The following is a 27,668-nucleotide window of genomic DNA, read 5'->3' as shown; positions in this document are numbered from 1 at the left end:
GCCATCTCATCACAAGTAAACATCTTCTATATCCCTTCTGCACAGCGTAAGAACACCTTGCACGGACATTTTAGGTTCCTTTTGGTGCATAACAATGCCGTCCTCCACAGGGAATTGTACCCCAATCAGGGAAGTATTTGCAATTGATGAACAGAGAATACAGACAGGTAGAGACGATGTTTGAGGCGTTGAAAAGTGTTGAAGCGAGGAGCAAAGGGATAAATGGAAGCAAAGAGTTGCTTTCATGAGACAAACCTTCACCCTGTGTCACTCTGACGCCTTCTTCCCGCGTTCTTTCTGCCTCACAGCGTGCAAATGTACACATGAATCACAGACGCCTTATGAATGAATGACTGTCGTATTTGAATCATGTCATCTTTCATCACAACTGCAGGTAACATCCGCCATACTGCTCAGTTTGAGGATACATTTTCAATCAATGCTTCAACGTTCAGATCAAATAAAGCTGAATACTGAATGACATTTTGGACACAATGGCTTACTGTACATCAGGGGTGTCAAACGTACCGCCCGCGATCAGCTTTTATGCAGCCCGCGAGTTGAGTTTGCTAAGTATAAAATTGAGCTGAAATTGTTTTTTCCAAGATGGCGCCGCTGTAGTGGCTGCTGGTAGCAGGAGCTCTGTGCTCTTGAGTCATCCTTTTGTGTTCCTGGTGTTTCCCTCTTGTTTTCATGTGGGGGTTTTTTTGCCTTTCGGTTCGGGACCCTTTGGGACTGTGCGACGGGGGGTGGCACTTCCGTGACTTCTGCGGTGCTTTTTTGCGGACTTCTGGATCTGCCTCCCGGGAGCCTTTTGACCATGAAGACCAGCTGCTGGGTCTCTGCCACACCAGAGTCCATTTGGAGAGGCTGGAGGAGATGCGGATGAAGAGACAGGGCTGCGGAGCTAATTGCTGAACGCCGGGACGGACAAGCTTCACAGTGTCTTGGCTGGGTGAGCATGCGTCGGACACCTCGGTCTCCTTGGACGTGTCCTCGCTCATCCATGCAGACTGGACACTGGCCGAGAGTTGGTGGACGGCCGACGGTGGCTTTGTTGGGTCTGCTCCTGTCTCTGGCCATACTACCTCCACCCCAGCAGACGATGGCATGGAACACCACCACAGTGTGTGTGGGTGTTGAAACAATGTATTTGTTTGGTTGCTTTGGTTGCACTACTGGAGTGGCAGCTGGTTGCATCAGCTCTGCTCTTTTAATGTCTTTAATGTCCTTTGTGTTATTTGACGTTTTACTCTTACACACGTTTATGTGTGCTATGGCTATTTTTTCCCTTGGCCTCAGTCTGGACTCCCTCTCCAGGGGCCAAGGCTTAGACTGAATATTTTTTTATTTTTACCTGTTTCTCACCTTTTTTGTAAGGGGCGCCGGAAGTTGGCAGACCAGTCAGCGATCCTGTTCTGTCTCCCTGTAATGTTTGTCTGATCTTGAATGGGATTGTGCTGCAAATCTTGATTTCCCCTCGGGGATTAATAAAGTACTTCTGATTCTGATTCTGATTCTGATTTAATGAAAGAAACTGCTGATCTAAATGTGTCCACTGGGTGTCGCAATAACAACTCTGTTGGGCAAGCAAACGCTTGATACCGGGGCCAAGCAAGCGGTACGCAGTAAAGCGCATATACAGTAGCTATGGTAACGCGTATCTGTGGCTCCTCTCCTCGAACAAATGAAACGCACAACCTGCAGTTTTAGGTCTTCTGCTTCGAACGTATTGTTCTTTGGCGCCCTCATTGCCCCTGAATGTCTCTAACAAAAATGAGAAAAGTGAGTGTAACTCAACCATCTTCAACAGTTCCTACCTCCGTGTGTGTACTTTGTTGAGTTAGCACAGCGTTAATACCTGGACATGACAAATAAGGCATTTGACACCAAGAAGTTTGTTATTTATTTTGTTCAATCCCAGATAGGCTGTGACGTCATGTTTATTGGCTTTGTAGATACAATGAGACGAAGTCTAAGTTTGTTGTGTTTTTCAAACCGCACACATTTTTTTCCCTCAGAATTTGAGGTGTTTTGTCAAAATGAGTATTTGTGATTTGTACATTTTTCAGAATGTTCTATTTTTGGCTAAAGTAAAACAAAGAAAACAATCTGAAGTTGTCTTTGTTTTTAAGTTATCATGCCATGATTTTACCAGTCCGGCCCAACTGGGAATAGATTTTCCTCCATGTGGCCCCTGGGCTAAAATGAGTTTGACACCTCTGCTGTAAATTCATTAAAGGTCCCCTATTATATAAAATCCACTTTCTCATTATTGTATAACAGGACTGTGTGTCCATCGAGCCTAGTCTATCATCTCTCTCACTTGTTTGCTCCACTTTTGAGAGAAGAGGTGCTTAGACGGTTGCTTTAAAACATTTTTCATGACATGGTGAAGGAAAGATTAATAAGCCCGTCTGAGTATGTGCTTACCTCCACTTAAGAGTGTTTTGAGATAAGAGCCGTCTCTCGGCTTAATGTGAAATAAATGTGTAAATGTATAATGGCTTCTCAGTGCAACGTGCGTTGACTCACTAGAAAAAGTCATATTTATTGTGTGAATGCTCCAAAGTATTCACACATATGGTTTTCTTTATTATTCAACTTCTCCAGATTTTTGGCACGCTCTACCTTCCACATTTTTCACCCGATTCAAACCGTTCCAACTTCAAACTGTTCAGCCTATTCGAGAATTGCGGGCTTTCCCTTGACAAATTCCAAAAATTCCCAGATTTTCCCAGGGTCATGGTGGAAGTTTGAAAAATGGCCAATTCATGTTTCCTATTCAAAATGAATTGGCCATTTTTCAAACTTCCACCATTTTCACATTTCTCAACCTATTCAAACTATTCCACCTTCAATACATTCCACCATTCTGGAAATTCAAACTATGATTTTTCCAAGTTCAAAAAAATTACAGGATTTTCCAGAATTCCTGCTTTTTCAAACCCCTATTTCCACCCTTTTTTCTGGCGACTACTCCTTCGAAATTTTTCAACGCATTTCAACCGTTCTATCGTTAAAAAAATCCTCTTAATCAGGACAAAAACCAAAGGGTTTTTTTGAACTGGAAAAATTACCGGTTTTCCCGAAATTCTAGAAGTTCCGTAATACCATTTCTCAATTTAACATGTTACTACTTCAACATTTCCAACACCAACCATTTCAACTCATTCAGACCATTCAAGTTTTTTACCATTTTCAAAAAAATTCCCACCTTTCCCAATTTTTTCTGAAAATTCCCATTGAAATGAATGGGACATTTTTCCAAGTTGCACAATTACCACATTTTTCAACCTATTCAAACCATTCAAACATTAACACATTCCACTCATCCAGGACATTCAAACTAACACTTTCCCAAGTTCCAAACCAAATTCCAGTTTTCCTGGAAATTTAAACTCTTCAACATTCAAACCATATCAGCGTTTAAAATGATTTCAACATTTAAACCATTTCTACATTCATTTTACGTTCCATTAGCATTTCAGTTCAGCGTCAGCTCTTCAACATTCAAACCATTGCAACATTCAAACTATTCTTACATTCTTACTACGTTCTGTCAGCATTTCAGTTCAACTTCAGCATTAGAGCATTCACACGCAATTCCTTCAGGAATTGCCTCATCTAGTTATTATTAATATGCTTTAATAATAATGCCCAAAGCATCTCTTCTTACTCGCTAGCATTAGCGTGTAGCTGCAGAGTGACATAACTTTGTTTTCCGTCAATGAGAAAGAAGAAGTAAGAAAGCAGACAATGCTGAGAAAAGGAAGCGGATTATAGTCATTGAATTAAAGAAAGAAATGATCCAAAACATGACTTAGCGTGTCGACAACTTGAGCGTATCACTGAAAGTCTTTATAAAAGGCATGCTGCACGTTAAAATTGTACCTTTTGGAGGGGCCAAGCACCATTGATTTAAATTTGTTAAATAAGTGTTTTACGTTAAAACCTCTTTAGCTAGAAAGTTGAGGGACTACTGTACTTTATTAAGGAAGGTTATGTTTAAAAAAAAGTTAAGCTAGTATTGCTAATATTTGTGCACCCCTGTTGTGTTACATTTGTGTGTGTGTTGGACAAGTGCAGAGAAAAGGTGCTGAAGAATCATCAGAGTGTCTGTAGCTGTGTGCAGATAAAATCACAAAGCACTGTACAAAACATAGGTGAAGTAAAACAACAATTCAATTAAAACAACAGTGGCGACATCATAAAAAGGATACAAAGTGGATTACAAATTATAGTTAAAAGGTGCATTAACTAAAAGCTTGACTAAAAAGAGAAGTTTTAAAATGTTTCTTAAAAGTGTCAACATAGTCAAGATGACGGAGGGACTGGTGCAAGTTGTTCCAGAGTCTGGGAGCTATAGCCTGGAATGCCAGGTCTCCACGGGTTTTAAAATGACTTTTTGGGATCTTTAGAAGACCCTGGCCTGAAGACCCTGAAGAAAAGGGGCCTAACAAGTCAGTGATGTACTGAGGGGCCCCACCATGCAATACACGCAAAGTCAGGACTAAAATCTTCAACTGAATTTGACTGGAAGCCAATGAAGACTGGATCAAATGGGGGTGATATAGACTGGTCTGGGTGCACCGGTCTAAAGTCTGGCAGCTGCATTTTGTACCGTCTGAAGTCTCTTTAGTGTTGACATGTTGAAAAGAGTGAAGGGAGGATTGCAATAGTCAATACGAGATTAAATGAACGCGCCATTCCCAGATCCAATTTTGACAGCAAATTTATTTGAAAAGTTTAATAGTAGTTCTTCTTGTGTGTGTGTGTGTGTGTGTGTGTGTGTGTGTGTGTGTGTGTGTGTGTGTGTGTGTGTGTGTGTGTGTGTGTGTGTGTGTGTGTATTTCCTTCTTGAGACAAGGAAAAGTACTTTCCATATGAGGACCGGTGAACAAGTTAGGACCGAAATCATGGTCCCAAAACGGAATACCATAAGGGTGTTCCCAAAAAGGAGGGATTTTTCTAATTGACTGTGTGTCGGTTTTAAAAGTGCTCCCCCTCTGGCCAACATATGAAATAACAAGTGTGTGTACAAATTTGAAGTGCTCCCCCTCTGGCCAAAATGTATTTAAAAAAATACAATAAATATGTATATAGAGACATACTGTAATAACATAAAGTAAATAATGAAGATTAAAACCAATTACAATTTTCATATTCTTTCTGTTTCTGTGATATTGCAATATTTTCTCGTAAAATGATTACTTTTTAATACAAAATAGTAACATTTGTCGTATAAAATGTTGACTTTTATCACAATATTACCAATTTTTTTGTTCTTGTAAAATAGTGACATTTTTTGAGTAAAATTATGACTTTTGTCATAATTTTGCCAAGTAAAATTCCGATTATTATTATACGATTGCCAAAAATGTTAAAGTTTTCTTATAAAATTGTGACTTTTGTCGAGTAAAACGACGACTTTTTTCATAAAATTGACAAAATGTTAAGCTTTTTCTTGTAAAATGTTGACTGTTATTGAGTCAAATTCCAACTTGTATCATAATATTGCACAAATGTTCAGTTTTTCTTGTAAAATTTTGACTTGCGTTGAGTTAAATGACGACTTGTTTTATAACACTGCCAAAATTCTAAGTTTTCCTTGTGAAATAATTACCTTTTTCTTGTGAAATTCCAACTCATTTTTCACAACAAGCTTTTTTATATTTGCAAAGTATGTATATATTATTAATGTTGTAAATACAAATCTTTTTATATCCACAAAGGGTGGTCCTAAAGAGGTGAGCATTATTCGGAGGTCTCAAGAAGGTAACAAATACACGAATGTGTGTGCGTGTGTGTGTGTGTGTGTGTGTGTGTTTGTGTGTGTGTGTGTGTGTGTGTGTGTGTGTGTGTGTGTGTGGCAGAGGGGCCACCACTTCAGCGGAGGTCACCACGTCCTCCTCTGGTCCACCCTTCTCGTGGCCACCCCATGCCCATTAAGCACCATTAGCGCGTGTGCTCCTTTGCCATCATAAGACATAAATCTCTCCCTCCACGTCTGGGAAGCAGCAATTAGCGATGAAGGAAAGGTTACAGCGAGCCTGAGCACATCTGAGGCAATTGTCACTAAGTGAGGGTGTTGCATGTACAGTAGCTATGCTGCAGTTTGTGGTGTGTACTTAGGGTACTCAAACACTCGCTGAGGACATGCAGCATACAATCCACTTCAATAGGTAAAGAAAACATTCAGGTGGTAAATTCCCTATAAAAAGCAGAATTTCCTGTAGAACTAAATTAGTTGTGTATTTTCTCAAGTGTCCATGTGGCCTTGGTTATGTTGGAAAGACTAAGAGAGAGCTCACAATTCACATTTCAGAACATAAAAGTAGCATTAGGAGTCCTCTGTAGCAAGACAGTGTAATAGTGCTGGACATGATATACTGTTTGTTCCTGGAGCTTTCAGGGTTTGGAAGAAGTGAAACCTTTGAGGAGAGGGGGGGAGAAAAAGTTTGACTTCAAGGTGAAGCATTTTTGAATACACACATTACAAACTGAGTAAAGGGATGAACGAGGAGTTGCTTTTGGGATGTTTTCTAGAATGGTTGTCTGTATGCATATCATGTATTTCATATAGATTGATGTAAGTCTTCAGGTTGCTACTTTATTAGTATTATATTATATATAGAGGGAGATATAGCTATTCTAGCGCTTTATTGATTGTTGTCACTGTGCTGATGAGCTATGTCTCCTTTTATTATAATAGTTGTCCACACATGTTTTTATTGCTTTATTTAAAAACATGTGTACTGAGTCTTTGATTTATTTTGTATTATTTGTGCACTTTCATTTTTGAAGTTGATTTATTGTTATGTCAATTGATTGACCACAGCTGTGACTATCAAATCATCAAATCAAATCAACTTTATTTATAGAGCACATTTAAAATTTACCACAGGGGTAGCCAAAGTGCTGTACAATGAGCAGGTTAAAAGACTTTGGCTACCCCTGTGGTAAATTTTAAATGTGCTCTATAAATAAAGTTGATTTGATTTGATTTGATAAAACGAGTACCGAGCAAACACAACACAACACAAACAGAACACGATAAAAAATAAATAATTAAAATAGAATTAATAAAAACATAAAAACATAAAAACAGGATCACAGCAGGTGTATTATGGGGCGCCATTGCAGGATGGATATCACTCAGTGTTAAAAGCCATGGAATAAAAGTATGTTTTTAAGAGAGATTTAAAAACAGGAAGAGAGGAGGCTTGTCTAACACTCAGGGGTAGGTCGTTCCAGAGCTTGGGAGCAGCAACGGCGAAAGCTCTGTCACCTCTAAGCTTCAGCCTTGTGTCAGGGACCGTCAACAGCAGCTGATCGGCTGATCTTAAGGATCGGGTGGGGCAGTAAGGCTGAAGGAGGTCGGAGAGATAGGTTGGCGCGAGGTTGTTTAGACATTTAAAAACAAATAAAAGGAGTTTAAAATGTATTCGGTAACGCACAGGGAGCCAGTGAAGGGACGCTAAAATAGGGGTGATGTGCTCACATCTGCGGGTCTGTGTTAGCAGACGAGCAGCAGAGTTCTGCACGAGCTGCAGGCGGGCGAGGGAGGCCTGGCTAATGCCAACATACAGGGCATTACAGTAATCAAGACGAGTCGAGATAAAGGCGTGGATTAATTTCTCAAGATCATGTCTTGATAGAAGCGGTTTCACTTTCGCTATTTGGCGTAATTGATAAAAGCTTTTTTGAACGACGCTGCTGATTTGTTTTTCGAATTTAAAATCTGAGTCAAACTTTACCCCCAGGTTTGTGACAGAGTCGCTGAGATACGGGGTCAGAGTGCCGAGGTCAACGTTGGGGGAGGGAGAGCGACTTGGACCGAACAACATAACTTCTGTTTTATCTTCATTTAGGCTCAGGAAGTTAGCTGAAAGCCAGACTTTGATGTCGTGCAGGCAGTCAATAAGACGTTGAACCGTGTTATTTTGTGCTATGGGAAAATAAATCTGGCAATCATCGGCATAAAAATGAAATGCAATACTGTACTTCCTAAAAATAGAACCAAGGGGGAGAAGGTAAAGCGCAAATAAAATTGGGGCAAGGATTGAGCCCTGGGGAACCCCATGTGGTAAAGGAGCTGTGGACGACATAAAACTGTCTACTTTTACACAAAAACTCCTGTCGGTTAGGTACGACCGGAACCAGTTGAGGGCGACGCCCTTAATGCCCACACAGTTCTCAAGACGAGTGATTAAGGTGGCGTGGTCGACGGTGTCGAACGCAGCAGACAGATCTAAAAGCACCAGGACAACATATTTACCAGAATCAGTGGACAGGAGGATATCGTTAAAAACCTTTAGAAGCGCTGACTCTGTGCTGTGGAGGGCTTTAAAACCGGACTGGAACAGCTCAGTGATACCATTATCCTCTAAGAAGGGCAACAACTGACTGTAGACAACCTTCTCTAATATTTTGGAAATGTATGGAAGATTAGAGATAGGTCTGAAGTCACTTCCTGTTGACAATTGCACACTGACGAAGACATTTTGGAAATCGGCCTGTGTTTGGTAGCGCCTGCACAGTTCATATTTAAATGTTTAGGACACAAGTGTTGCTGGCCTTGCTTTTTCTTTAAGTACACTTTTTGCCGTGCACCTTTTTATTTTTGTTTTATTACGTTTTTTGGAGAGTGCGAGTTTTTCCTGTATTTTGTACCACTTCAATAGGTACGCCCGTGCAATGTAGCGTTAACTTCGTGTGCTCTAATTAATGATCAATGTTAATACTGGGGGGGCCTCATTAAGAAAATAAGAAATAGATTTGCTTTAGGTTGAAATGTTTTCAAACGTTCTATATATAAATAAAAAACACTTGTGATAATACCTATATTAGTAGTTCCCGTGAAGGTTTATAACTTTGTTAATGAAGTCGTCCTTTTTTGGTCTTTTCAGTTTTAAAAGTCCCTCACTCTGAGTGATGTTGTGTTACGCATGTTTGCACTTGTCATTGCAACTGCGCCTCGTTGTGGAAAGATGGCAGCCACAAGCACCTGCCACAACTGCACCTTTTACCTTAGTACTAATTTTTATGAAAAAAAATTTAATATTTGTATTTTAAAACAATTATTTTTAGGAATGTGTCTGCGTGCGACTGTGTGTGTGGATTTTTGTTTCCCTTTTAATCTGAAGCAATGCCCTTTGTGTTGCATCTTGAATATGTATGAACAGTGCTATATAAATACAGTTTTGATAAATAAAAATGAAAAAAACATACAGTTTGATGTATTACTGATATTGCTACTATTTATAATTATTATATTTTTAATATTTGTATTTTTCACATGACATACATTTTTAGGTAATGTCCATGCCATGTGTCTTGTTATTATCTTGTGTGTATTTTTGTTTCCTTTTAAACTGATGTAAAGCATTTTGTGCAGCAACTTGACTATGTATAAAAAGTGCTAAATAATTTTTTGAAAAAGAAAATAAAGTTAAATTAATGAATCTTAATTCAATTGATTAATTAATAAAAAACATGATTTAACTTTAAAGTTCAATTGATTAATAAAGTTATTAGTAGTTTTACATTTTCCGCTTCCCTTGCCTCATATATATATATATATATATATATATATATATATATATATATATATATATATATATATATATACACATACATACACACACATTTATACATATATACACACATATACATAAACACACATGTAGCCACATATATACATCAGTGACGTGCGGTGAGGTTGATGGCTGGTGAGGCACTGACTTCATCACAGTCAGATTTACAAACATATGAACCCTAAAGAGTATCTTATTCACCATTTGATTGGCAGCAGTTAACGGGTTATGTTTAAAAGCTCATACCAGCATTCGTCCCTGCTTGGCACTCAGCATCAAGGGTTGGAATTGGGGGTTAAATCACCAAAAATTATTCTCGGGCGCGGCGCCGCTGCTGCCCACTGCTCCCCACTGCTCCCCTCACCTCCCAGTGGGGTCAAATGCAAAGGACACATTTCACCACACCTAGTGTGTGTGTGACAATCATTGGTACTTTAACTAAACTTTAACTTTACACATACACATTGTAGCAGACAAAAAAGCACATTTATTTAAAAAAACGTTATTATGGTCTTACCTTTACTTATAAGTGCGGGAACAGTGGTGTTCGTGTTGGAGGAGTTGTGAATGAATGAAATATGAAATCCGTGCTGCAGTCTGCAGGTGTACCTAATGTTGTGTCCCTGCAGTCGTTCTTGGCTCCTCCAGCGCGAGCATTGTTGTTTTTGCACTTTTTGGCTTTTTGTTAAGTGACTTTTTTGGGGTGGATTCGGTCTTGCAGGTGGAGGGTTTGGGTGCGGGCTTTGGTTGGTGTGGCGCTCCCGTCGGGGGGTGCAGTCTGCAGCGGGGGTGCATTAACCGGCACCAGGAGGCGGGATTACTGCGAGCCTCACACAGCAGCAGTTTTATGATTGCTCAGCACAAGAAATACGTTACACACATACAGTTGTTGACAAAATACACTGTACATTATATACCTCAGCTAACTAAACTATGGAAATGTATAATATAGTTCATATAGCAATACGGTCGCACTGCACAGCAGGCCAGCAGTTAGCCGAGTCCGCAATCCATGTTGAGGCACTGAGTGACGTGCCTCAACTGGCACCGTCTCTTCTCAGTATTTGAACGGCAAATGTGAAAATTCAGCGATTTTGAATAAAAATAATCTAAAACTGGTGAAGTTAAATGGAAAATAACTTTATAGTATGATCACTGAATACATATAACAATTTAATTAATTTTTCTTCTTTTTACATTTTTTTTTTCTTTCCATGATGGCAGGTGAGGTCCTGCCTCACCTGCCTCCAGTGACCGCACGTCACTGATATACATATACACACATATATACATAAACATATATACACATATATACACACACATATATACACACACATAAACAGTTGTGGTCAAAAGTTTACATCCACACAACAAAAATTGAGCTGTTTGGCCACAATACTCAGCAATATGTTTGGAGGAGAAACGGTGAGGCCTTTATTCCCAGGAACACCATTCTACCGTCAAGCATGGTGGTGGTAGTATTATGCTCTGTGCCTGTTTTGCTGCCAATGGAACTGGTGCTTTACTGAGATTAATGGGACAATGAAAAACGAGGATTACCTCTGCAGGACAACCTAAAATCATCAGCCCTGAGGTTGGGACTTGGGCGCAGTTGGGTGTTCCAACAGGATAATGATCCCAAACACACGTCAAAAGTGGTAAAGGAATGGCTAAATCAGGCTAGAATTAAGGTTTTAGAATGGCCTTCCCAAAGTCCTGACTTAAATGTGTGGACAATGCTGAAGAAACAAGTCCATGTCAGAAAAGCAACAAATTTAGCTGAACTGCACCAATTTTGTCACGAGGAGTGGTCAAAAATTCAACCAGAAGCTTGCCAAAAGCTTGTGGATGGCTACCAAAAGCGCCTTATTGCAGTGAAACTTGCCAAGGGACATGTAACCAAATATTAACATTGCTGTATGTATACTTTTGATCCAGCAGATTTGGTCACATTTTCAGTAGACCCATAATAAATTCATAAAAGAACCAAACTTCATGAATGGTTTTTTTTGTGACCAACAAGTATGTGCTCCAATCATTCTATCACAAAAAAATAAGAGCTGTAGAAATTATTGGAAACTCAAGACAGCCATGACATTATGTTCTTTACAAGTGTATGTAAACTTTTGATCGCGACTGTATATAACACATAAAGAAAAAGTGTTTATTACGGAAGCTGTACTGTATTCTTCTGTAATATCATGTCAGGGCATTTAGAGTAGTTGTATACACATGTAAACATGTATTTTACCCCCCCCCTCCAAAAAAAAAAACATTTACAGTAAGGGTGCACAAAAAAAATTATTCACATTTTGATTCATTATTTTCAAAAAAATCGATATATTTTTTTTAATAAGAAATAATTTAAAAAAAATGTTTTAGGCCATGTCTGTGCAGCTAGGGGGAGATTTTCTAACCTGTAATGCCTTTTAAAAATGCTTCATTATAATTAATATACCTAATAATACATTGCAAGAGGTGGTTTGAATGGAAATTTGATTCTCAATCAAATAATCACACCAGGAATCAGAGAAGGATCGAGTACAGTTAGGTGTCCAAAGATTCACACTCCTAAATTACAGGAGTTCCAAATGTGTATTTTTGGAGTTACAGATGTGTCTTTCATTCGGAAAAAAGCATTTACAGTAGACAACTGTGTATTTTATCTGGGGAAAAAACATTTACAGTAGATAACTGTATTTTATCTGGGAAAAAAACATTTATTGAAGATAACTATGGATTTTATCTGGGAAAAAAACATTTACAGTATCTAAAATTGTGCTTTTTATCTGGAAAAAACATTTACAGTCGATATAATTGTGAATTTTATCTGGAAAAAAACATTTACAGTAGATATAATTGTATTTTATCTGGATTTGTTTTTTTACAGTAGATATTACTGTGTATTGTATCGGGGAAAAAACATTTACAGTTTATAACTATGTATTCTATCTGGGGAAAAAAAACATTTACAGTACATGTAATTGTGCATTTTATCTGGAAAACATATTTACAGTAGATATAACTGTATTTTATCTGGGAAAAACATTTACAGTAAATAACTATTTTATCTGGGAAAAAACATTTACAGTAAATTTAACTGTGTATTTTATCTGGAAAACAACATTTACAGTAAATAACTGTTTTATCTAGGAAAAAAGATTTACAGTAGATAACTGTGTATTGTATCTGGAAAAAAAAGATTTACAGGAGATATAACTGGGTATTTTATCTGGGAAAAACATTTTCAGTAGATATAACTATTTTATCTGGATAAAAAACATTTACAGTAGATATAACTGTGTATTTTATCTTGGAACAAATATTTACAGTAGATATAACTTTTATCTGGGGAAAAAACATTTACAGTAGATATAACTGTGTATTGTATTAGGGAATAAACATTTAAAGTAGATAACTGTGTATTTCATCTGGAAAAAAAAACATTTACAGTAGATATAACTGTGTATTTCATCTGGAAAAAAACATTTACAGTAGATGTAACTTTTTTATCTGTAGAAAAAAAACATTTACAGTAGATGACTGTGTATTTTATCTGGAAAAACATTTACAGTAGATATAACTATTTTATCTGGATTTTTTTTTACAGTATCTATTACTGTGTATTTTATCTGGGAAAAAACATTTACTGTAGATAACTTTGTATTTTATCTGGGGAAAAACATTTACAGTACATGTAATTGTGCATTTTATCTGGAAAACATATTTACAGTAGATATAACTGTATTTTATCTGGGAAAAACATTTACAGTAAATAACTATTTTATCTGGGAAAAAACATTTACAGTAAATTTAACTGTGTATTTTATCTGGAAAACAACATTTACAGTAAATAACTGTGTTTTATCTAGGAAAAAACATTTACAGTAGATAACTGTGTATTGTATCTGGAAAAAAAAGATTTACAGGAGATATAACTGGGTATTTTATCTGGGAAAAACATTTTCAGTAGATATAACTATTTTATCTGGATAAAAAACATTTACAGTAGATATAACTGTGTATTTTATCTTGGAACAAATATTTACAGTAGATATAACTATTTTATCTGGGAAAAAACATTTACAGTAGATATAACTGTGTATTGTATTAGGGAATAAACATTTAAAGTAGATAACTGTGTATTTCATCTGGAAAAAAAAACATTTACAGTAGATATAACTGTGTATTTTATCTGGAAAAAAACATTTACAGTAGATGTAACTTTTTTATCTGTAGAAAAAAAACATTTACAGTAGATGACTGTGTATTTTATCTGGAAAAACATTTACAGTAGATATAACTATTTTATCTGGATTTTTTTTTACAGTATCTATTACTGTGTATTTTATCTGGGAAAAAACATTTACTGTAGATAACTTTGTATTTTATCTGGGGAAAAACATTTACAGTACATGTAATTGTGCATTTTATCTGGAAAACATATTTACAGTAGATATAACTATTTTATCTGGGAAAAACATTTACAGTAAATAACTATTTTATCTGGGAAAAAACATTTACAGTAAATTTAACTGTGTATTTTATCTGGAAAACAACATTTACAGTAAATAACTGTGTTTTATCTAGGAAAAAACATTTACAGTAGATAACTGTGTATTGTATCTGGAAAAAAAAGATTTACAGGAGATATAACTGGGTATTTTATCTGGGAAAAACATTTTCAGTAGATATAACTATTTTATCTGGATAAAAAACATTTACAGTAGATATAACTGTAAGTCGCCACCTCTGCGATGAGGTGGCGACTTGTCCAGGGTGTAAACCGCCTTCCGCCCGATTGTAGCTGAGATAGGCTCCAGCGCCCCCCGCGACCCCAAAGGGAATAAGCGGTAGAAAATGGATGGATGGATAACTGTGTATTTTATCTGGGAACAAATATTTACAGTAGATATAACTATTTTATCTGGGAAAAAACATTTACAGTAGATATAACTGTGTATTGTATTAGGGAATAAACATTTAAAGTAGATAACTGTGTATTTCATCTGGAAAAAAACATTTACAGTAGATATAACTGTGTATTTCATCTGGAAAAAAACATTTACAGTAGATATAACTTTTTTATCTGTAGAAAAAAACCATTTACAGTAGATGACTGTGTATTTTATCTGGAAAAACATTTACAGTAGATATAACTATTTTATCTGGATTTTTTTTTACAGTATCTATTACTGTGTATTTTATCTGGGAAAAAACATTTACTGTAGATAACTTTGTATTTTATCTGGGGAAAAACATTTACAGTACATGTAATCGTGCATTTTATCTGGAAAACATATTTACAGTAGATATAACTGTATTTTATCTGGGAAAAACATTTACAGTAAATAACTATTTTATCTGGGAAAAAACATTTACAGTAAATTTAACTGTGTATTTTATCTGGAAAACAACATTTACAGTAAATAACTGTTTTATCTAGGAAAAACATTTACAGTAGATAACTGTGTATTGTATCTGGAAAAAAAAGATTTACAGGAGATATAACTGGGTATTTTATCTGGGAAAAACATTTTCAGTAGATATAACTATTTTATCTGGATAAAAAACATTTACAGTAGATATAACTGTGTATTTTATCTTGGAACAAATATTTACAGTAGATATAACTATTTTATCTGGGAAAAAACATTTACAGTAGATATAACTGTGTATTGTATTAGGGAATAAACATTTAAAGTAGATAACTGTGTATTTCATCTGGAAAAAAAACATTTACAGTAGATATAACTGTGTATTTCATCTGGAAAAAAACATTTACAGTAGATATAACTTTTTTATCTGTAGAAAAAAACCATTTACAGTAGATGACTGTGTATTTTATCTGGAAAAACATTTACAGTAGATATAACTATTTTATCTGGATTTTTTTTTATAGTATCTATTACTGTGTATTTTATCTGGGAAAAAACATTTACTGTAGATAACTTTGTATTTTATCTGGGGAAAAACATTTACAGTACATGTAATTGTGCATTTTATCTGGAAAACATATTTACAGTAGATATAACTGTATTTTATCTGGGAAAAACATTTACAGTAAATAACTATTTTATCTGGGAAAAAACATTTACAGTAAATTTAACTGTGTATTTTATCTGGAAAACAACATTTACAGTAAATAACTGTGTTTTATCTAGGAAAAAACATTTACAGTAGATAACTGTGTATTGTATCTGGAAAAAAAAGATTTACAGGAGATATAACTGGGTATTTTATCTGGGAAAAACATTTTCAGTAGATATAACTATTTTATCTGGATAAAAAACATTTACAGTAGATATAACTGTGTATTTTATCTGGGAACAAATATTTACAGTAGATATAACTATTTTATCTGGGAAAAAACATTTACAGTAGATATAACTGTGTATTGTATTAGGGAATAAACATTTAAAGTAGATAACTGTGTATTTCATCTGGAGAAAAAAACATTTACAGTAGATATAACTGTGTATTTCATCTGGAAAAAAACATTTACAGTAGATGTAACTTTTTTATCTGTAGAAAAAAAACATTTACAGTAGATGACTGTGTATTTTATCTGGAAAAACATTTACAGTAGATATAACTATTTTATCTGGATTTTTTTTTTACAGTATCTATTACTGTGTATTTTATCTGGGAAAAAACATTTACTGTAGATAACTTTGTATTTTATCTGGGGAAAAACATTTACAGTACATGTAATTGTGCATTTTATCTGGAAAACATATTTACAGTAGATAACTATTTTATCTGGGAAAAACATTTACAGTAAATAACTATTTTATCTGGGAAAAAACATTTACAGTAAATTTAACTGTGTATTTTATCTGGAAAACAACATTTACAGTAAATAACTGTTTTATCTAGGAAAAAATATTTACAGTAGATAACTGTGTATTGTATCTGGAAAAAAAAGATTTACAGGAGATATAACTGGGTATTTTATCTGGGAAAAACATTTTCAGTAGATATAACTATTTTATCTGGATAAAAAACATTTACAGTAGATATAACTGTATTTTATCTGGGAACAAATATTTACAGTAGATATAACTATTTTATCTGGGAAAAAACATTTACAGTAGATATAACTGTGTATTGTATTAGGGAATAAACATTTAAAGTAGATAACTGTGTATTTCATCTGGAAAAAAAACATTTACAGTAGATATAACTGTGTATTTCATCTGGAAAAAAACATTTACAGTAGATATAACTTTTATCTGTAGAAAAAAACCATTTACAGTAGATGACTGTGTATTTTATCTGGAAAAACATTTACAGTAGATATAACTATTTTATCTGGATTTTTTTTTACAGTATCTATTACTGTGTATTTTATCTGGGAAAAAACATTTACTGTAGATAACTTTGTATTTTATCTGGGGAAAAACATTTACAGTATATATAATTGTGCTTTTCATCTGGAAAAAACATTTACAGTAGATATAACTATTTTATCTGGATTTTTTTTTACAGTATCTATTACTGTGTATTTTATCTGGGAAAAAACATTTACTGTAGATAACTTTGTATTTTATCTGGGGAAAAACATTTACAGTATATATAATTGTGCTTTTCATCTGGAGAAAACATTTACAGTAGATATAACTGTATTTTATCTGGAAAAAACATTTAGAGTAGATATAACTGTGTATTTTATCTGGGAAAAACATTTACAGTGAATAACTGTATTTTATCTGGGAAAAAACATTTGCAGTAAATATAACTGTGTATTTTATCTGGAAAAAAACATTTACAGTAAATAACTGTTTTATCTAGGAAACATTTTTTACAGTAGATAACTGTGTATTGTATCTGGAAAAAAAAAACATTAGCAGTAGATATAACTGTGTATTTTATCTGGGAAAAGGATAAAGATACATACAGAATTCAAACAGAAATGTTGGAACTTACAAGTGCTCTTTGATAAGGAACATATTTATACAATAATACAATATTAGTTTAATAGCCGGAGACTAGTTGGGTCTCATCCATTCATACCAGAGGAAGGCCGCCCTGGGCCAGACAAAGAGCAGAAGATGCTGACTGACGAGTTATGGGACGAGGAGAGTGGGAAAGAGGAGTGAGTAGGAAAGAAGTGGGCAAAGAGGAGTGGGTTGCAAGGAAATGGGCAAAAGAAGAAAGGAAAGAAAACATCTGCCTTCAGTCGAGCAGAAATACGGGGTCTGCACCATTTGTGAGAGAGGTGAAATAGCTTTTTATTTTCATTTTACACCTCACCCTTTACCTCTCGCCCTCTTTTACACACACAACCACCCACCCACACACACACACACACACAACCACCCCCACACACACGCACACACTCCACTGCCTTGTTGTGTGCGTGCAGACTGGGTTTGACGGTCATAGAGCGCCCCCCTCTGGTCATATGCAGTTACTGCAGTACACAAGTGCACCGTTGTCTTTATGAAGGTGGAACATATTTGTCTTTTGACGCCAGTGGGGAGGATGACACGGGGTGTGAAGGGTTCTCAAGGTCAAGACAAAGCGAAAGTGAAAGCATTGTGTTGAGTGGGGATCGTCAAGTATTACTGCCGTGCTTTTATTTTGAAGGCCTGATGTTACCGCGTTATGACGAGGTTCCCCGAGTACTGACGATCCCACTGTGCTGTTTCTTTTTTAAATGAAAGGTCATATACGGTAAAGAAGGGCAAAACACGTGTCGAGTTGTATCTCAACTTACGAGTGCATTGTGTTCCGGAGCTCGTAACTCGAAACACCCGTATCTCAAAATCAGCCCCGCCCACTGAAATTAATAGAAATACATTTTTAAAAACTTTTAAAAACACACTTTTAGAAAAACATTGCAAGTACAGTAGTGACAGAAAATAATGTTATAATATTGTTCAGCATTTACCAGACTTGTGTAGGTGTCTCTGTTGTGTAATAGTAGGAACTAGTAAATTGCTGTTTATGTTGCACACGGACATATTTGAGTGATGGACCGGAGAGGTCAGACTTGACAACTGATATGTATGTTGCACCACCGTCAGGTTTGTTGAGTCAGGGCTCAACAGGCTGAAACACGTCAAACACAGCATCTGCAGCTTTGCAATATCTTTATGGATAAATGATCTGCATCGAGACCCGGAGGGTCCAAAGTTTTTCCAGCGAAGGCCACACAAATGAAAGTCGAAGCACGTGGGGGCCACTTTGATAGATTTTGTACATTAAAAGATAATAAAACAAATACAATAAAGGTCAATCAATATTTGCTTAACGAGCGGTCAAACTTTAATTAGCATGCTAACTTGTTTAGTCAATTTGGCAGCCAAACCCCACAGACCCATACTCATAACTTGGGGGTTGTTAATTGTTAGCTGCCTAATGTTAGCATGTTATCATGCTAACATCAGTGTTTTGCAGCCGAACGCCTCAGATTTATATAACTTGGTACTTGACACATGCTAACTTTTAGCATGCTAAATTAGGGTTTTAGCATGCTAACATAGGTGTACTAACTTTATAAGCCCATTTTGTAGCCAAACACCTTAGAGTCATATAATTTGGTAATTAACACTCGTTAACTGTTAGCATGCAAACAGTTAACATTCTAGCATTCCATCAATAGCATGCTAACTTTTTAGTTAATTGCATAGCCAAACACTTCAAGATCAAATAACTTGACTCTTGGCACATGCTAACTGTTAGAATGCTAACGTTAACATTCAAGCATGCTAACAATGGTGTACTAACTTTATTAGCCCATTCTGTAGCCAAATGCTTTAGAGTCATATAAGGTGGTAATTGACACTTAACTGTTAGCATGCTAACATTAGCATGCTAGCATTGGCGTACTAACTTTATTAGCCCATTTTTCAGCCAAACTCCTCAGAGTCATATAACTTGGTAATTGACACTTCTTAACTATTAGCATGTTAACATTAACATTCTAGCATGTTAACATTGGTGTACTAACTTTGTTAGCCCATTTCATAGTTGAACGCCTTATAACTTGGTACTTGACACGTTAACTGTTAGCATGCCAACAGTTAACATTGTAGCATACCAACAAAAACATGCTAACTTTCTTAGCCAATTTTGTAGCCGAACACTTATGAGTCCTATAATTTGGTAATTGACAATCGGTAACTATTAGCATGCGCACAGTTAGCATTCTAGTATATCAAAACTAGCATGTTAACTTTATTAGCCAATAGTGTAGCTGAACACTTCAGAATCAATAAATTGGTTCTTGACACATGCTAACTGTTAGCATGCTTACATTAGCATTCCAGCATGCTAACTTGTGTTGTCAATTTTGCAGTCAAACACCTCAGAGTCACATAACTTGGCACTTGATACATGCTGGCTATTAGCATGCTAACTTTATTAGCCAATTTTGTATCTGAACACTTCAGAATCCAATAACTTGGTTCTCGACACATGCTAACTGTTAGCATTCTTACGTTAGCATTCCAGCGTGCTAACCTGTGTCCTCAAATTTTGCATCCGAACACCTCAGAGTCACATAACTGGCACTTGATACATGCTGGCTAATAGCATGCTAACTTTATTAGACAATTTTGTAGCTGAACACTTCAGAATCAAATAACTTGCTTCTCGACACATGCTAACTGTTAGCATGCTAACTTGTGTCATCAATTTTGCAGCCAAATACCTCAAGAGTCTTAATAACTTGGCACTTAATACATGCAGACTATTAGCATGCTAACCTTTTTAGCTAATTTCAGTCTGTGGAGGGGGGCGTGGTCTGCGGGCCTGCCGCGGAGCGGGGTATGTAAGGTGAGTCGATTGCCCAGCTGGGGCTGGTTATCTAATCACCTGTCGCCTTTATTAGCAGCAGCCGAGCCAAGACACGTGGTTGGAGTTGAAGCCAGGGAGAGAGACACGCACAGAGACACGAAAAGCAGAGACACGCCGGACTAAAAAGTCCGAGATATATATTGCTGGAAAACAAACCATACGACTGTATGAAAATAAAAGACTTGATCCAACCTGTCTAACGGGCTCACGAAGATCAGTCGGCGTTAGGAGAACCCACCACGAGAGGGAAACCTCTACACAGTCATAGGCGTTGTACCGTATTTTCCGCACTATAAGGCGCACCTAAAAACCACAAATTTTCTCAAAAGCTAACAGTGCGCCTTATAACCCGGTGCGCTTTATTACGATTAATTTTCATAAAGTTTCGATCTCGCAACTTCGGTAAACAGCCGCCATCTTTTTTCCCGGTAGAACAGGAAGCGCTTCTTCTTCTACGCAAGCAACCGCCAAGGAAAGCACCCGCCCCCATAGAACAGGAAGCGCTTTAAGCAACCACCCGCCCCCGGAAGAAGAAGAAAAAACGCGCGGATATCACCGTACGTTTCATTTCCTGTTTACATCTGTAAAGACCACAAAATGGCTCCTACAAAGGACAAGGATCCGGTTCATAAAAACACGCAATCTCTCCATCCGCACACGGATTACTACCGTATTTCACAACAACTGATATTCCTGTGAACCGCACTGTGGAACGGGAGCACGTACGGTGAATATTCGCACCACAGGGAATGAGAAGTCATCCTTCACTGTGGTTCTAGCTTGCCATGCTAACTTCCACCCATGGTGATATTCAAAAGGAAGACCTTGCCAAAAGAGACCTTTCCAGCCGGCGTCATCATAAAAGCTAACTCGAAGGGATGGATGGATGAAGAAAAGATGAGCGAGTGGTTAAGGGAAGTTTACGCGAAGAGGCCGGGTGGCTTTTTTCACACAGCTCCGAAGGCGAACACACCTTCACTAAGACGGGCAGACAGCTCCGGACGACATACGCCAACATTTGCCAGTGGATCGTAAATGCCTGGGCAGATATTTCGGTCACAACTGTGGTCCGAGCTTTCCGGAAGGCAGGATTCACAGAACAACAGCGACACTGACTCCCGATGACTTCGACGAGACGGAACCGGCCATTTTGGATCCCACGCTTGCGCAACTTTTCAATTCGGACACCGAAGACGAAGAATTCAAAGGATTTACGAATGAAGAATAACTTCAGAAGGTGAGCGCTATGTTTATTTTGTGTGTTGTGACATTAACGTTCGAGCAACATTATGTTACTATTGCTCTACACCATTTTGAATTTTACTATGTTTGTGATTGCACATTTGCGTACATTTTGGGACAGAGTTGTTAGAACGCTGGTTTTCAATATATTATTAAAGTTTGACTGAACTATCTGACTGTTTTTTTTACATTCACTTTAGCGCAGCGTTTTTTTGACATTCACTTTAGCGCAGCGTAGGCGCGGCTTATAGTCCGGGGCGGCTTATTGGTGGACAAAATTATGAAATATGTAATTCATAGAAGGTGCGGCTAATAATCCGGTGCGCCTTATAGTGCGGAAAATACGGTAATTGTTGGCACGTTATCGTTAGCATTCAAGTTCGGCTCGCAATTTTCAGCATTCCCACGCTTTTTCTCCCAAAATGGCATATTCTAGTTTTTTGTGCAATGTTCCCATCTCGTCTTCCGAACGTGTCGCAGGCCAATAAGAAACCAGCCTGTGACAAAATCCCCAGAAAAAGTCCAACTCACGTATCTCTGCTTGATCAGGTGTCTCTCCTGCGGGTCGTCCAACACGTTGACTGACAGGTCTGAGATGGAGACGGCGGCAGAAGCGGTGAGCGTCACCAACATCACCAACACGCCTTCGCCTTCCTCCATCGGCAACTCCAGCTTGTGTGTGTGTTCCTTGCTGAGAAGGGACAGGTCCACGGTGCACCTGAAGCACACACGCACCAACCTCGCTCAAACAAAGCCTGATGTTTCAGGAAGACCATAACGATTCTACCGTAGCCATGGGAAGAGTAATTCATGTTTATACAATTAAATCTCCTGGGAAGCAGCCTCCTCCACAGAAGTCATTTGTATTTGCTCTGTTTCTTTAATCAGAGTGGCAAAACTTACAATAGCCTTGTTCACAGCACTGTAAAAAAAAAGAAAAAAAAAATCTGGAGAATTTATGAGCAAAAAACGAATTTTGTAGTGATATTTTTGGTGTTTTTCCATGCAAAATGACTGTAAAATTAAAAACTGTAATTTTTTACAGTACATTTATGGTCATTGTTTTACAGTGAATTACTGTAAATAGAAAAACAGAATCACTGTTATTTTTACAGTAAAATTCGGCGACAAGGCAAACTCCACCGTCCGTTTTTTTGTTTTTTTTCCCCAGTGTGGATGACTGTAAATATTTGTTTTAATTTTTCCGCTAAAATTCCAGCAAAGAGCTGCCCGTTTTTTGGGTTTGTTTTATTTACCGTAAAATCTATTGTTGTTGTTTTTATAGTGCATTACTGTTAATGGAAAAACAGTAGCACTGTTACTTTTACGGTAAAATATTATGGCGACTGGGCTGCAAGTTGTTTTTACCGTAAAATCTCCTGCTGTTTTTTTTCAGTGCATTACTGTAAAAAAAAAATTAAAAAAAATGGTACCACTAATATTTTTCGGTAAAATTCTGGTGACTTAGCTGCCAGTTTGTTTTTACTGTAAATTCTATTGGGTTTTTTTTTACAGTACATTACTGTAAATAGAAAAACAGTACCACTAATATACTCAGGTAAAATTACGGTGACTGAGCTGCCAGTTGTTTTTTTTATTGTAAAATCTATAGAAAAACAGGACCACTATTTTTTTTAACCTAAAATGTGTCGATTTTTTTTCCAGTGCAGTACTGTAAATAAAAAATGGTACCAGTTATTTTTTTGGTAAAATTCTGGCAAATGAATTGCCTTTTTTTTGTTTTGTTTGTTTGTTGTTGTTTTTTACTGTAAAATCGATTGTTGTTTTTACAGTGCATTACTGTAAATGGGAAAACAGTACCTCTGTTATTTTTATGGTAAAATTCTGGCGACAGGGCATCCATTTTTTTTAAACTGTAAAACCTATTGGTTTTGAAAAACAGTAGCACTGTTACTTTTACGGCAAGTTTTTTTTTTACCCTAAAATCTCCTGTTGGGTTTTTTCAGTGCATGACTGTAAAAAAAAAAAAAAAAAGTTTGTACCACTAATATTTTTCGGTAAAATTCTGGTGACTGAGCTGCCAGTTTGTTTTTATTGTAAAATATATTGGGCTTATTTTTACAGTTCATTACTGTAAATAGAAAAACAGTACCACTATTATTTTTACGATAACATTCTGGCTACTGAGCTGACAGTTGTTGTTTTTTTACCTAAAATGTGTTGGGGGTTTTTCCAGTGCAGTACTGTAAATAAAAAAATGGTACCAGTTATTTTTTTCGGAAAAAATTCTGGCAAATGAACTGAAAGTTTTGTCGTTGTTTTTGTTTTTACTGTAAAATCGATTGATGTTGTTTTTACAGTGCATTACTGTAAATAGAAAAACAATACCACTGTTATTTTTACGGTAAAATTCTGGCAACTGGGCTGACAGTTTTTTTTAAAGCAAACTCCACCGTCCGTTTTTTTTTCCAGTGTGCATTACTGTAAATGAAAAATTTTATTTTTCCAGTAAAATTCCAGCAAACAGCTGCTCTTTTTTTGGTTGTTGTTTTTTTTACCATAAAATCTATTGTTATTGTTTTAACAGTGCATTATTGTAAATGGAAAATTCTGTCAAATTCTGCCAATTTTTTACTTTAAACTTCTTTCACAGTGTGCAGAAGAAGATATTTTACACTTTAGAATACAAACAAACAACCGGGAAAAAAATGTACATCAAATTCTGGAGACAGCGCTGCTAGTTTTTTCACGTAAAATTGCACGGCTGTTTATTTTTCAGTGCATTACTGTAAATGGAAAAACGGTACTACTGTTATTTTGTTATTTTTACATTTGAATTATGGCAACTGAGCTTCCAGTTTTTCATTGTAAAATCTATGGTCGTTTTTACAGTGAATTACTGTAATGAGAAAAACAATACCACTGTTATTTTTACAGTAAAATTGTGGCAACTGGGCTGACAGTTTTTCTTAAGGCAAACTCCACCGTCCGTTTTTTTTTTCCAGTGTGCATTACTGTAAATACAATTTTTTATTTTTCCGGTAAAATTCCAGCAAAAGAGCTGCTCGTTTTGGGATTTTTTACCGTAAAATCTATTTTTGTTTTCACAGTGCATTACTGTAAATGAAAAAATGGCACCACTGTTATTTTTACAGTCAAATTCTGCCAATTTTTTTTACTGTAAACTTTTTTTACAGAGTGCAGAGGAAGATATTTTACACTTTAGAATAGAAACATAAACAACCGGGGAAAAAAAGTACATCAAATTCTGGAGACAGCGCTGCTAGTTTTTTCCCGTAAAATTCCACGGTCGTTTATTTTTCATTTTACACTTAAATTATGGCAACTGAGCCTTCAGTTTTTCATCGTAAATGGTAAATGGGTTATACTTGTATAGCGCTTTTCTATCTTTATATTTCCACATTCACCCATTCACACACACATTCACACACTGATAGCGGGAGCTGCCATGCAAGGCCCTAACCACGACCCATCAGGAGCAAGGGTGAAGTGTCTTGCTCAAGGACACACGGACGTGACTAGATTGGTAGATGGGGATTGAACCAGGAACCCTCAGGTTGCTGGCACGGCCGCGCTCCCAACCACACCACGCCGTACCCGTAAAATCTATGGTCGTTTTTACAGTACATTACTGTAAATAAAAAAACAGTACAACTGTTATTTTTACAGGAAAATTGTGGCGACTGGGCAAACAGGTTTTTTTTTAAAGCGTATTCCACCGTCCGTTTTTTTTCCAGTGTGCATTACTGAAAATAAAAAAATAAAAATTTCCGGGTGCTGCTCGTTTTCTGGGTTTTTTTTTTTTACCTTAAAATCAATTATTACTTTTACGGTGCATTACTGTAAATGGAAAAATGGTACCACTGTTATTTTTACAGTCAAATACTGCCTTTTTTTTTTTTTTTTTTTTTACTGTATACTTTTTTCCCAGTGTGCAGAAAAATATATTTTACACTTTAGAATACAAACATAAACAACCGGAAAAAAACACATTACATTCTGGAGACAGCGTTGTTATTTTGTTATTTTTACAGTTAAATAATAGCAACTGAGCTTCCAGCTTTTAATCGTAAAATCTATAGTCGTTTTTACAGTGAATTACAGTAAATAGAAAAACAATACCACTGTTATTTTTACGGTGAAATTCTGACGACTGGGCTGCAAGTAGGTTTTTTTTTACAGTAAAATCTACGTTTGTTCAGTGCATTACTGTACATAAAAACAGTACCACTAACATTTGTACGGTAAAATTCTGGCGACCGGCCTGTGTGTGAAATATTAAACTGAAAAAATACAAACCCTGTTTCCATATGAGTTGGGAAATTGTGTTAGATGTAAATATAAACGGAATACATCCATCCATTTTCTACCGCTTATTCCCTTCGGGGTCACGGGGGGCGCTGGAGCCTATCTCAGCTACAATCGGGCGGAAGGCGGGGTACACCCTGGACAAGTCGCCACCTCATCGCAGGGCCAACACAGATAGACAGACAACATTCACACTCACATTCACACACTAGGGCCAATTTAGTGTTGCCAATCAACCTATCCCCAGGTGCATGTCTTTGGAGGTGGGAGGAAGCCGGAGGGAACCCACGCAGTCACAGGGAGAACATGCAAACCACGGTTCCAAGTATACCGTGCTGCCCAAACGGAATACAATGATTTGCAAATCATTTTCAACCCATATTCAGTTGAATATGCTAAAAAGACAACAAATGTGATGTTCAAACTGATAAACATTTTTTTTTTGCAAATAATCATTAACTTTAGAATTTGATGCCAGCAACACGTGACCAAGAAGTTGGGAAAGGTGGCAATACATACTGATAAAGTTGAGGAATGCTCATCAAACACTTATTTGGAACATCCCACAGGTGAACAGGCAAATTGGGAACAGGTGGGTGCCATGATTGGGTATAAAAGTAGATTCCATGAAATGCTCAGTCATTCACAAACAAGGATGGGGCGAGGGTCACCACCTTGTCAACAAATGCGTGAGCAAATTGTTGAACAGTTTAAGAAAAACCTTTCTCAACCAGCTATTGCAAGGAATTTAGGGATTTCACCATCTACGGTCCGTAATATCATCAAAGGGTTCAGAGAATCTGGAGAAATCACTGCACGTAAGCAGCTAAGCCCGTGACCTTCGATCCCTCAGGCTGTACTGCATCAACAAGCGACATCAGTGTGTAAAGGATATCACCACATGGGCTCAGGAACACTTCAGAAACCCACTGTCAGTAACTACAGTTGGTCGCTACATCTGTAAGTGCAAGTTAAAACTTTCCTATGCAAAGCGAAAGCCATTTATCAACAACATCCAGAAACGCCGTCGGCTTCGCTGGGTCTGAGCTCATCTAAGATGGACTGATACAAAGTGGAAAAGTGTTCTGTGGTCTGACGAGTCCACATTTCAAATTGTTTTTAGAAACTGTGGACGTCGTGTCCTCCGGACCAAAGAGGAAAAGAACCATCCGGGCTGTTATAGGCGCAAAGTTGAAAAGCCAGCATCTGTGATGGTATGGGGGTGTATTAGTGCCCAAGACATGGGTAACTTACACATCTGTGAAGGCGCCATTAATGCTGAAAGGTACATACAGGTTTTGGAGCAACATATGTTGCCATCCAAGCAACGTTACCATGGACGCCCCTGATTATTTCAGCAAGACAATGCCAAGCCACGTGTTACATCAACGTGGCTTCATAGTAAAAGAGTGTGGGTACTAGACTGGCCTACCTGTAGTCCAAACCTGTCTCCCATTGAAAATGTGTGGCGCATTATGAAACCTAAAATACCACAACGGAGACCCCCGGACTGTTGAACAACTTAAGCTGTACATCAAGCAAGAATGGGAAAGAATTCCACCTGAGAAGCTTAAAAAATGTGTCTCCTCAGTTCCCAAACGTTTACTGAGTGTTGTTAAAAGGAAAGGCCATGTAACACAGTAGTGAACATGCCCTTTCCCAACTACTTTGGCACGTGTTGCAGCCATGAAATTCTAAGTTAATTATTTGCAAAAAAAAAATAAAGTTTAT

General features: G+C 36.9%; 1 protein-coding gene across 7 annotated transcripts in view; it reads right to left on the bottom strand.

The window, feature by feature from the left end:
* The window catches only part of mctp1a (multiple C2 domains, transmembrane 1a), a 502,786-nt gene that overhangs the window by 260,156 nt on the left and 214,962 nt on the right, over positions 1–27,668 (bottom strand). For all 7 annotated transcript variants that reach the window (XR_009817879.1, XR_009817880.1, XM_061986604.1 and 4 more), the window contains one exon: positions 22,179–22,365. Coding sequence is in view for 5 of the 7 variants with exons in the window: in XM_061986604.1 (XP_061842588.1) it covers positions 22,179–22,365 (187 nt within the window). In the remaining 2 variants the exon portion in view is untranslated. The remainder of the gene's footprint in view (positions 1–22,178; positions 22,366–27,668) is intronic.

The sequence above is a fragment of the Nerophis lumbriciformis genome, linkage group LG12 (assembly GCF_033978685.3).
Source record: "Nerophis lumbriciformis linkage group LG12, RoL_Nlum_v2.1, whole genome shotgun sequence".
Taxonomy (NCBI): Eukaryota; Metazoa; Chordata; class Actinopteri; order Syngnathiformes; family Syngnathidae; genus Nerophis; species Nerophis lumbriciformis.
Note: the sequence above shows the minus strand (reverse complement) of the source record. Positions and strands in the feature narration are given on the sequence as shown.